Source organism: Chiloscyllium punctatum, chromosome 4 (assembly GCF_047496795.1).
Source record: "Chiloscyllium punctatum isolate Juve2018m chromosome 4, sChiPun1.3, whole genome shotgun sequence".
Taxonomy (NCBI): Eukaryota; Metazoa; Chordata; class Chondrichthyes; order Orectolobiformes; family Hemiscylliidae; genus Chiloscyllium; species Chiloscyllium punctatum.
This window is the reverse complement of record NC_092742.1, coordinates 7,974,364-7,986,643: the sequence shown is the minus strand read 5'-3', so window position 1 is coordinate 7,986,643 and position 12,280 is coordinate 7,974,364. Positions and strand designations below refer to the sequence as shown.

Here is a 12,280-nt window from a genome sequence, read left to right as displayed (position 1 = left end):
GAACCTGGGGGCCGTCGGGGGGAGTATTCCCAGTTTGTGGGAATGATGATGTGCAAGCAATGGGTCAGACTGCAGAAGCAGAGATTGAAAGCACGCCAAATCTACTTACGGTTTGGGCATTTTTTTTAAAAGTAAAGAAAATGCGTTAGCCAATTGTGAACTTCAAGATTTTGAATGGAATACTACAGTAAAAGATGTGTCTGTGTGCCCGCTTGTAAGAAAAATGCCATGAAAGTTCCTTTTCAATATAAATTAAGGAATGGCATTTAAACAAAAAAAACTTGTATTAATATCTATCTTAAGTTATTTAATCAAATATACACATCGATTCCTTAAGTATATACATATATACAGAAGCTTTGATCATACACTTACAATTGTTTATTTTATTATTGGACAGTAAAGAAGGTACATAGTTCACCTTGTCATTTATATTTATTTATTTATTTATATAAAAAATCAAAAATCAGCAGGACAGTCTTTGACAGTTGCTATAGCAATTCAACCTTCAGGCACTGGCCACTCCAATACTGTAATTGCTCCCAGCTCCTGGTGACTGGAGAGCGGGGTCACTCTGGGTCATGAGGCCGGTTGCTCTCTGTGGGATCTCACTGCATACAAAATTAAACTAAAACCAAAAACAAGGGGACTCCACCGCACCGTCTAAGGCAACCTGTCACACAAAGCTTCCTTCAAGATATACTGAGAGGGAGAGAGAAACCTTGTGGATAAAGTCATGTCCTTTAGAAGACCAGACAGAAAGAAAGAAGGCACTTTGATCCTGTGGTATTTTCCCTGTCAAGAAATTGCTCCCCCCACCCCTCCAACTCCTTCCTCTGATCCTAATATTTGCAGAAGACAGTTCGATCGAAGCTATTGTCTCCTATTCCATTCCTTACCTTTGCTTGTTAAGGTTGGAATCTTGGGAAATCACTCCCCTCTTGACTATTTTGATAGTCATCAATGAAGGGGACAAGTTCAGACTCATTGCATAGCTCCTCTTTGCCTTATCACCACTCCGCTCTCATCAATGTATAAAACCTCATTTTTCCCCTTTTTCTGCTCCCCAAAATCTAGCAAGTCAACAATTTCCCAGAAACAGAAAGCTGGAGGTGAGGGCTTGATGAAAAAAAAACAGAACATTCACTGAAGGCACAAACTCTGTCAGCATGAGCCATGACTGTGACGCTGATAAAGTCCACAAATCTCCACTTCTCACTCCAACCCTGTCCCAGCCCTTCCCCAAAATCTGACCCAACAGCAGGCAACTGTCACCAATGTAGCTTTGGGCAAATAAGGTGAAAGGTCACCCAAAAGAACAGGCCAATCGCTTGACTGAACATCGAAAACACCTTGTTGGGGAACAGGAACATAACGCTCAAGTACTGCGAAAGAAAAGGACCACAACAAAACCTATGTAAACAATGCATTTGGTGTAAAATGGGAGGACACTGAATAATAAGCTTGGTTCCTCCTTTTCTGTTGCTAAGGGACACACAAGGGTGCTACCCTCCTCCAATGACCATTTTGGAGGAGAGACAATAACACACAATATAGCAACTGGCAAAGAGATCTTGACACTGAACAAGTCACAAATAATTTATACAAGATTTAAAGAGACACTTGGTAAATAATGCTTTATACACACACCAAAAGATAAAAGAAAGAGACACTCACTGACCATGAAGACTTCAAGAGATGGTTTCAGTCTCAATGGGACAAGGAGGTAAAAGGAGAATTTCTCTTAATTTATCCTCCCCCTTTTCTCTCTCTCTTTTTCTTAAAAAAAACTGTAGGCACAAAACAACTCTCCCGTAGGTTCATACAGAAAGATCCTTACCTCCTTCACAATTTGAAGAGTTCACATTTTTTAGGCAGTGTTTCTCCCTGTTGCCCATTCGATGCACCTGTTTGACTGGAGTCAACGGTGAAGATTTAACATCGCCTTTTGCTGGCAAGAATGTAATTGTACACCTTTGGGAGGCGCATTTGTCCACCCCCAACTCCTCCTCCACCTCCTCTCTTGCCATTAGAGTCCGGCTGCAAGGAGCCATTAAGTTTTTGCATTCACACTGAAGGTCTTTGTTGCTGCAGGGTTTATCGATGGGGTTCCTGATGGGGTTCAGGGGCTCCCACTGATTGTTCACCATGTCATCCATGGACGGCCGGCTTCTCTCTCGCTCTTTTCTCCGTTTTCGGGTCCACCAGATGCAGATGATGATACAGATCAGCCACACCATTCCGAATGCCACGCTGAGTACTGGAATCAGATACGCTGCACCATCCACGATTCACAACAAAACAGGAATGAGCAGAACGTGGAACAATAACATCAGAAGAACTGCATTTTGCTTGCAAACAAACAAACAGCTCGCATTTTTATGGCACCCTTCACAATCTCGGGTACGGTCAGCAGCCAACTACCGCACAGCAAGCTCCCACAGACAGCAAAAGCGACTAGACCATCCCTTTTATTAAAAAAAAAGTCACACAAGCTGAAGGAGGAAGACTGACAGGAAAACGAAGAACAAACTACTGTGTATGCTGAAACCTGAAATCATGAGGTTATGCACAGAGAAAAAACAAAGTGCTGGAGAAACTCAGCAGGTCAGGCAGCTTCTGTACACAGAGTTAATATGGAGTCCTGTATCACTCTCTTCCACAGAATCACTCTGGGTGCTGACCTTCTGGATTGAGGCCACATTGTCCACATCATGTAGACAGTGAAAGTCTTTTTGCTAGGATGATGATGTCAGCGTGTACGAGGGGGCATAACTACAAATTGAGGGGTGATAGATTTAAGACAGATGTCAGAGGCAGGTTCTTTACTCAGGGAGTGGTAAGGGTGTGGAATGCCCTCCCTGCTAATGTAGTCAACTCAGCCACATTAGGGAGATTTAAACGATCCTTAGATAAGCACATGGATGATTTTGGGATAGTGTAGGGGGACAAACTGACAATAGTTCACAGGTCGGCGCACATTGAGGGCCGAAGGGCCTGTTCTGCGCTGTGTTGTTCTATGTTCTATGTGGTGGCAACAATGGCAGTGGGGGAGGGGAAGCCTGGAGCCTGACTTCAGTAGTGAGTAATTGTAACAGCATTAATCTAAAGATTAAACACAACATAGGGTCAAGGCTAAACCCTCCCCTCCCACTCAAAGGTCGGTGGAGCTTTGGATAGTGTTGAAGGTTGCCAAGGGATGCAGATCAGTTACGGATATGGGCAGAGAAATGGCAGATAGAGTTTAATCCAGGCACGTGCGAGGTGCTGCACTTTGGGAGATCAAATGTTAAAGAAAGGTCTCCAGTTAATGGCAGGACCCTGACCAGCATTGATGTACAGAGGGATCTTAGTCCATAGCTCCCTGAAAGTGACCACACAATTAGTTATGGTGGTAAAGAAGGTGTATGGCATACTTGCCTTTATTGGGCGGGGAATGGAGTACAAGAGACAGGATTCTATGTTGCTGTCAGAGTGAGGGTTGACAGTCAGAATTTTTATCCCCGGAGCTGAAATGTCTAATTCCAGAGGACATGCATTTAAGGGAATGGGAAAAGTTCAAAGGAGATGTGAGGGGCATGTTTACTTTACATCGAGTGGCAGGAGTCTGGAATGCACTGCCAGGCGTGTGGTGCAGGCAGATACAACAGGGGCATTTAAGAGACCTCTAGAAAAGCTCAGGAATAAGCAAGGAATGGAGGGATTGGGACCAAGGGCAGGCAGAAGGGATCAGTTTAACTTGGCATCATGTTCAGCACAACATTGTGGGCCGAAGGGACTGTTCATGTGCCAGGCTGTTCTATGTTCTGTTGGAGGGTAGGGGGCTAACCAAATTGATCTGTCAATTCTGCTGCATGCCAACATCACTACAGAACAATCCAGAGGAGAAGATGAAGATGGAGGAGGAGGAGGAGGACCTTTGAGTTTTGATTAAAGATCGTGGACCTGAAAAGTTCAAGGTTTCTCTGCACAAATACTGCTTTCTCTGTGAAGTACAATCAGCACATCCTGGCTCTATTTCAGAATTCTTCTCAGGATTTCGGTCAACATTCCTCCATCAACAAACACCAAAACATCCCAAAATAAAAATCTCACTTGTTTGATTGGTCTCTACGTTGCAGTAGTGCCTTCATTTATTTCTGTGCTGTGCCTGCCCCCCCTGTCAACTTTTATTTTAAAAGCTGATGTGAACTGAGGGATAAATATTGAACAGGACACCAATCATTCCTTCGGGCAGGGAGGATAGACAAGGCTTCAAGTTAATGGCTCTGTTAAAAGTTATACTGCATTTGCTCAGTACCTCGCAGGCAGCATCACCTCGAGGTGAACCCAACTCCGTACAGCTTCACAGCCTGAGCTACAGATACCACACGGACTTCAGTTAAAATAAACCAGGAGAAAGTGAGGGCTGCAGATGCTGGAGATCAGAGCTGAAAAGGTGTTGCTGGAAAAGCGCAGTAGGTCAGGCAGCATCCAAGGAGCAGGAGGATTGACGTTTCGGGCGTAAGCCCTTCTTCAGGAATGAGGAGGGTGTGCCAAACAGATTAAGATAAAAGGTAGGGAGGAGGGACTGGGGGGTGGGGGCGCTGGGAATACGATAGGTGGAAGGAGGTTAAGGTGAGGGTGATAGGCCGGAGTGGGAGTGGGGACGGAGAGGTTGGGAAGAAGATTGCAGGTCAAGAGGGCGGTGCTGAATCTGAGGGTTGGGACTGAGAAAAGGTGGGGGGAGGGGAAATGAGGAAGCTGGAGAAATCTGTATTCATCCCTTGTGGTTGGAGGGTTCCTAGGCGGAAGATGAGTCGCTCTTCCTCCAGGCGTGGTGTTGCCATGGTCTGGCGATGGAGGAGGCGAAGGACCTGCATATCATTGGCAGAGTGGGAGGGGGAGTTGAAGTGTTGAGCCACGGGGTGGTTGGGTTGATTGGTCCGGGTGTCCCAGAGGTGTTCTCTGAAACGTTCCGCAAGTAGACGGCCTGTCTCCCCAATGTAGAGGAGACTTCAGTTAAACACCATACAGCCACGGAGGATGACAAACAGGAGGCTGGGTCACAGCAATAAAGAAATAAAAGCGATATACTGCAGCTGCAGGAAGCGTTTGTTGTTATTTTGAGAAGGGAATAGTTGGTATTACCTGGCTGGGAATGAGGAACATAAGCAGTCTCTACTTTCACTTCGATGACTGCGAGCATCATCGTGCTGTTCTGTCGCTTGGTCACATTGTCGACAATTTTTGTGACTGCCTCCCGGATCAGGATCCCATCCCGGTCCTCACCGTGTTGGGTAAATGACTGAGATGTGGTTGGGGTGGGGGCGGCAGGGGGAGAGCAGAGGAAAGAAGCACAACAAAGACGTGTAAACTCATTATCGAGCCATACAGCACGGACGCAGACCGGGCCATGCCCAAAACTATCTCTAACTAAACTAGTCCCACCTGCCTGCGCTCGGCCCATATCCCTCCAGACCTTTCCCATTCATGAACTTATCCAAGTGTACTTTAAATGTTGTAACTGTATCCACATCCACCACTTCCTCTGGAACTTCATTCCACACACAAACCACTCTGTGTAAAAAGAAAAGTTGCCCCGATGTCTTTTTAAAATCTTTCCCTTCTTACCTTAAAAATATATCCCCTAATCTTAAAAATCCCCGCCATTACGAAAAGACAACACCTGCCATTTCCGCTATCCATGCCCCTCGTGATTTTATAAATGTCTATAAAGGTCACCTCTCAGTCTCCTCCACTCCAGGGAAAAAATTCCCAGCTTATCCAGCATCCCTTTACAACTCAAACCTTCCTTTCCCGGCAACAACTTGGTAAATCTCTTCTGATCCAACATTCGCAGAAAGTTTGCAGATGGAGAAAGGGCTGATCAGTCATCATACAAACAAGAACGTGAGACTTCAGAGTTAGAGTAGGCCATTCAGCCCTTTGGGCCCGCCCCAAACTTTAACAGAATTCTGCTTATGATCTCAGCTCCAGTTTCTTGTCTGAACCTCATACTCTTGTCTACCAAAACAATCTAACTCAGCCTCAAATAAATAGTGACTCAACCTTTGCTGTTTTCTGAGTGAGAGAATTCCAGACCAGTGTCCCTCTAAAACAAGGCAAAAGTGAGGACTGTAGATGCTGGAAACCAGGGTTTAGATCAGAGTAGTGCTGGAAAAACACAGCAGGTCAGGCAGCATCCAAAGAGCAGGAAAACTGCCCGAAATGTCAATTTTCCTGCTCCTCGGATGCTGTCTGACCTGCTGTGCTCTCCTTCTAAAACAAAACCATTCTGTTGTGGGTCTGTTTGCCGAGCTGGGAATTTGTGTTGCAGACGTTTCGTCCCCTGTCTAGGTGCCATCCTCAGTGCTTGGGAGCCTCCTGTGAAGCGCTTCTGTGATCTTTCCTCCGGCATTTATAGTGGCCTGTCTCTGCCGCTTCCGGTTGTCAGTTCGAGCTGTCCGCTGTAGTGGCTGGTATATTGGGTCCAGGTCGATGTGTTTGTTGATAGAGTCTGTGGATGTTGATAGAGACTGTGGATGTTGATAGAGATTCTATCAACAAACACATCGACCTGGACCCAATATACCGGCCACTACAGCGGACAGCTCGAACTGACAACCGGAAGCGGCAGAGACAGGCCACTATAAATGCCGGAAGAAACAGCACAGAAACGCTTCACAGGAGGCTCCCAAGCACTGAGGATGTCACCTAGACGGGACGAAACGTTTGCAAGACAAATTCCCAGCTCGGCGAACAGAACCACAACAACGAGCACCCGAGCTACAAATCTTCTACCAAACTTTGAACAAAACCATTCTCCTCATCCCCATTTTAAAAGTGAGACCACTTAATTCTTAAACTGCCTTCCTGGTTCTAGTCTCAGCCACAGGAGGAAACATTCTCCTGGTGTATTGTCTGTCAAGTCTCCTCAGGATCATGCATGTTTTCAGTAAGATCACTCTGAACTCCAGAGTTCAAATCTTCATGAGAGAGGCCTTTATCCCAATAATGAGTCACGTGATCTTTCTCTGACTGGTATTGAACACAATAATATTCTCTTAAATAAGGAGATTCTTGTTGTATTCCTGATGTTGTCTGACCACTGCACTATCCAGCTGCAGTAAGACGCCCCTCATTCTGCCTTCCATCTCCCTTTCAACTATTGTTTTCCAAACCACTTGCTGTATCAGAGTATTAACTTTATAATTCACGGTACCTTAAATCCAGAAACCCTCTATAACACTGAGTTCTGCAATATTTCTCTATTTAAATAGCATTCTTTTTCCCATTCTTTCTCCCAAAATGGACAAGCGCACATTTCCCACTTTCTGTTCCAGTTTTTTTTCCAGTACTCATGTAACCTATTGACATCCCCTTCCAGGGACTTACTTACAATGGCCACTTCCACTGCACTGTCAGAGCTGTTAGCGAGGTCACACAACACAAACAGAGTCCGCTCCTTGGAAAGGCTCCGCAGGACTGGTAGATACCTCAGTTCTGAGCAGATATATTCCACAGTGATGCCCTGGAGACAGGAAACGGAAGATAATTTGGGGGTCACCCAGGTGAAGTGGTGTATGACTCACATGCAGAATAAATCTTGCAACTCATCCACAAACACATCCAGCAATTAAAAAAAAACCCCACACATCTAATTCCTGAAAATCCATGATTAGATCCCTTACAGTGTGGAAACAGGCCCTTCGGCCCAACCAGTCCACATTGACCCTCCGAAGAGTAACCCACTCAGACCCATTTTCATCTGACACTATGGACAATTTAGCATGACCTGCACATCTTTTGGATTGTGGGAGGAAACCGGAACACCCGGAGGAAACCCACGCAGAATGTGTGGGAGAATGTACAAACTCCACACAGACAGATGCCCAAGGCTGGAATCGAACCTGGAACCCTGGTGCTGTGAGGCAGCAGTGCTAACCACTGAGCCATCATGCCACCCACTTTTCTGCAAGATAGTTAATATTCAGAGCTCTAATGACTCACAAACCTGGTGTTTCTCCACGATGCATTGGAGGAAAGTTTGAGGGGGATGAGACTGGATTGTGCGATAGACATTTACAATGAATTCCAAAATCCCAAATGATAATGGAAAGTAGAAATGAAATAGATATATGGTTACAGTTCTGCGAAAAGTAATTGTTTTTCTTTAAAAAGTCGGAAAGTCGACTGGAACAGATAACTAAAGATACAACTTACTGTCCAAGAAAGAATATGACTTGATTGCCAGGCAGGATGTGTTAACGAAGTGTTTACAATACTAATGCTTTATAACATGAGAAAAAAAATCAGGGTAACTCGCAGTTTGTATTTAGCTTGAAAGAACGGTTTCAGTCTCGCAGAAGGGTAGTGTGTTAATTATGCAGAAATCTCCAAACCTTAAGAGCTGAAAAGGAATCTAGGCCATCAAACTTCAATAAATAACCAGTCCCCAGAACCAGAAAGAGGTTTACCAAAACAGAAAGGTACCAGTTACTTACAAATTAAAAAGAGTTAACATAGGATCACTGCATTTAATTCTGGTGTCCCTGCTATAGGAAAGATGTTGTGAAACTTGAAAGGGTTCAGAAAAAAATTCACAAGAATGTTGCCAGAATTAGAGTGTTTGAGCTACAGGGAGAGGTTGAATAGGCTGAGGCTGTTTTCTATGGAGTGTTGGAGACTGAGAGATGACTTTACAGAGGTTTACAAAATATGAGGGGCATAGATCAGGTAAATAGTCAAGGTCACTTCCCTAGGGTAGGAGAGTGTGAAACTAGAGGGCACAGGTTTAGGGTGAGAGGGGAAAGATTTAAAATGGACCTTAGAGGCAACGTTTTCACACAGAGGGTGGTGTGTGCATGGAATGAGCTGCCAAGGAAGTGGTGGAGGCTGGTACAATTACAATATTTAAAAGGCAAGTGCATGGGAATATGAATAGGAAGGGTTTAGAGGGGTATAGACCAAGTGCTGGCAAATGGGACCAGATTATTGAGGATATTGGGTCAGCACAGATGAGTTGGACTGAAGGATCTCTTTTCATGCTGTATATCTCTAGGACTCATGCAGCACTGGGACTGAGTAACTGCAAAGGATACTGCAGGGAAAAAGGCTGAATCTTTCTTCTTGCTCACTGCATCCAGATCTTTTTAAGCTGCTTTATATGTAAACAGTTTTGTTTTCTTTTGTGCAATAAATTTGTGTTCTTTGTTACCAAACACTGACGGCTTCATGTGAAAATGTTCAGTCACTAACTACCTTCGTAAACAAACTGCATAAATAAAACCTTCAGATCTATTAAGCCAGGTTTCACGCTGGGATGGCTTATCATCAGTGATTTCATTGCTCAGGCATTTCCCAAACTTATTGGGTTGGCAAAGGGTGAAGGACATTTTGTGCTAGAACAGAGAAACAGACAAAATGTCAACCAGTTAGCACTCAGAGTCCTGTGCAAAACATTTTCTTTATTCATTCACAGGATATGGACAGCTCTGTCTGGGCAGCATTTATCATCCATCCCTAATTACCCAGAGGGCAGTTAAGAGTCAACCACATTGCTGTGGGTCTGGAGGTCAGACCAGGTAAGGACGGCAATTTCCTTCCCTGAAGGACATTAGTGAACCAGATGGGCTTTTCCGACAATCAATTCATCGTCATTATTAGACTCTTAATTCCAGATTTTTATGTTTTCAAATTCCTCTATCTGCTGTGGTGGGATTTGAACCCAAGTTCCCAGAATGTTCACTGAGTTTCTGGATTAATAATCTAGTAGTGATACCACTCAGCCACTGCCTCCTCTCAACTAGCTGAGGTTGGATTTGTACCTGAATGCACTTTCATGCCTAAATTCCTTGACCTGGAGGGAAAAAAGTCCAATGATCTCAGATTCCCACCTGTCGGCGTGTCTGTATCCCATCGCCAGGATATGGGCAACAGAACGAGAAGAGAGGGTAATCCAATCTTAGATTCATTCATATGAAAAGTGGCATCCTTCTGGTTAGGTTTTTTTTTAATTGAACCTACATTGTCTGAAGTATCCAGGGAAGGGCAGTCTCAGGTGGATTAGCCATGGTTAACGCAGGGTTACAGGGATAGGGCACAGGGGGCTGAGTGTGGGGGGGATTTTGCCGGAGGGTCAGTGTGGAATGGCATCTTTCCGCACTGTAGGGATCCCATGACACTATGTTGCTAATCTACCTGTACAGGGACATTACTGCACACCTCTGCAGCAGGGGGGACTCAAACCTGGGCATCCCAGTCCAAAGGCAGTGACACTAGTACTGTGCCATTAAAATCATTTGGCCTGGGGTGAGTGTCAACAGTTTTCATTAGACTGTTCAAGAACAAATGCATTTCCCACTTGCTTCACACAAGAGCAGGATAGTAAACGCTGAGGATTTGTCTCACAGCAGGAGGGAACACACATCCTGAAGCAGCTTTCAACAGCACCGATGGCTCAGCTGGGAATTCCTTGCACCTGCACAACCTTCCTTACCTTTGGAATCTTCTCCTTGTTAAAGATGAGTGTGATTTTTGCACAGTTGTTGTCCAGCTGGCCGGTGTTGGGGTGGCATTTAGAGTCAACAGGAGGAGGGTTTAAGGCGTTGCACTCTCCCCAGTCGGTGCATGGAGGGGAGAAACACTTGAGCCGTGGGCTGGCCTGGCACTGCTGGGACTCTGGGCACATGAAGTTCTCATGGCCGGCTCTGTCATGCAACAAGCAAGATTTCTGACCACACCATACCTGTCGGGGAGAAAACACGTGGAAGTCAGCATCGCAGCGATTAAAATCAGCTAAAGACTAGTCATTATTAAATTCAAAAATCACACAACACCAGGTTATAGTCCAACAGGTTTATTTGGAAGCACTAGCTTTCAGAGTGCTGCTCCTTCATCACAACCACCTGAAGGAGCAGTGCTCTGAAAGCTAGCGCTTCCAAATAAACCTGTCGGACTATAATCTGGTGTTGTGTGATTTGTAACTTTGTACACCCCAGTCCAACACTGGCTCCTCCATATCATTATTAAACTCCACATGGTCCATCCAGTCAAAAAATACAACGCCACCAACCACCAACTTGACTCACGCCTGGAATGAATAACTGCCTCAGGAGAAAGGCTAGACCTGTACCCTCTGCAGGTTAGAAGAGTCAGAGGTGACTAAATCGAAACATAATAAAGACCTTGAGGGGGACCTGACCACGTGGGCGTTGAAAGCATATTTTCCCTTGGAGTATAAAAATAGGGAGATATTGCTAAAACAATACAAGGCACTATCAGATACAGCTGGAATACTGTGAACATTCCTGCATATCCCCTGATAATCTTTCATCCCCCTCAGTAATCGAGAGTCAATCGCTCTCTGCCTTAAAAATATTTAAAGATTCAACACCCACGTGGTCAAGTCCCCCCTCAAGGTCTTTATTATGTTTCAATTTAGTCACCTCTGACTCTTCGAACCTGCAGCCTCACTCTACACTACAGTTTTGTCCATATAAATAATATTCAGCTCCTCTAATCTTCCTGACAAAGTGTAGAACCTCACACTTCCCCACATTATATTCTGCCAAGTGTTTGCCTCCTTGCTTCACTTGCTTGTAGCCCTCCATGGGAATTTCATCCTTACCACTAGCCTATTTTTGTATTATTGACAAACCTAGCTACATTCTGGATTAGTGGTGCTGGAAGAGCACAGCAGTTCAGACAGCATCCAAGTAGCTTCGAAATCGACGTTTCGGGCTAAAGCCCTAGCTACAGTACATTCACTTCCCTCAGTCAAGTCATTAATATGTACTATAAATATTTGTGGTCCCAGCACTGGTTCCTGTGATACTCCAGTAGTTACAGGTTTGCCTTCTTCGACATAAACTTCCCAACAATGCATCCCAACTCTGTATTCTGTAAGTCAGTCAATCCTCTATTCATACTTGTACACTACACCCAAAACCAAGGGATCTCATCTTATTAAGTCACCTCATTTGTGGTACCTTATCAAATGTTGTTTGGAAATCTATAGTACATCTATAGGACCCCCTTTATCTATCCTGCTTGTAACTTCTTTAAATATTTCTAATTAATTGGTCAGGCACAACTTCGCCTTCATAAAGCTACCTGAACTCTGTTTGATTGAATTCTTATTTCTAAATATGCTGCTATGATATCCCTTAGAACAGACTCAAGCATTTTACCAATGGTTGATTTTAAGCCTAGTGGTTGATTTGTACTTGCTTTTTTTGTCTCTTTTTTTTCTAAATAAACATGATAACCTTCATAAAATAGTAACCACAACAACTTT

General features: G+C 44.5%; 1 protein-coding gene across 2 annotated transcripts in view; it reads right to left on the bottom strand.

The window, feature by feature from the left end:
• Nucleotides 1–366: 366 nt before the first annotated feature.
• Nucleotides 367–12,280, bottom strand: part of jag2b (jagged canonical Notch ligand 2b) — a 231,095-nt gene continuing 219,181 nt past the window's right edge. For both annotated transcript variants that reach the window (XM_072568028.1, XM_072568029.1), the window contains 4 exons: nucleotides 10,481–10,729; nucleotides 7,382–7,513; nucleotides 5,131–5,287; nucleotides 367–2,275 (listed from right to left, as the gene is read on the bottom strand). In XM_072568028.1, the coding sequence (XP_072424129.1) occupies nucleotides 1,821–2,275; nucleotides 5,131–5,287; nucleotides 7,382–7,513; nucleotides 10,481–10,729 (993 nt within the window). In that variant the 3' untranslated portion in view covers nucleotides 367–1,820. The remainder of the gene's footprint in view (nucleotides 2,276–5,130; nucleotides 5,288–7,381; nucleotides 7,514–10,480; nucleotides 10,730–12,280) is intronic.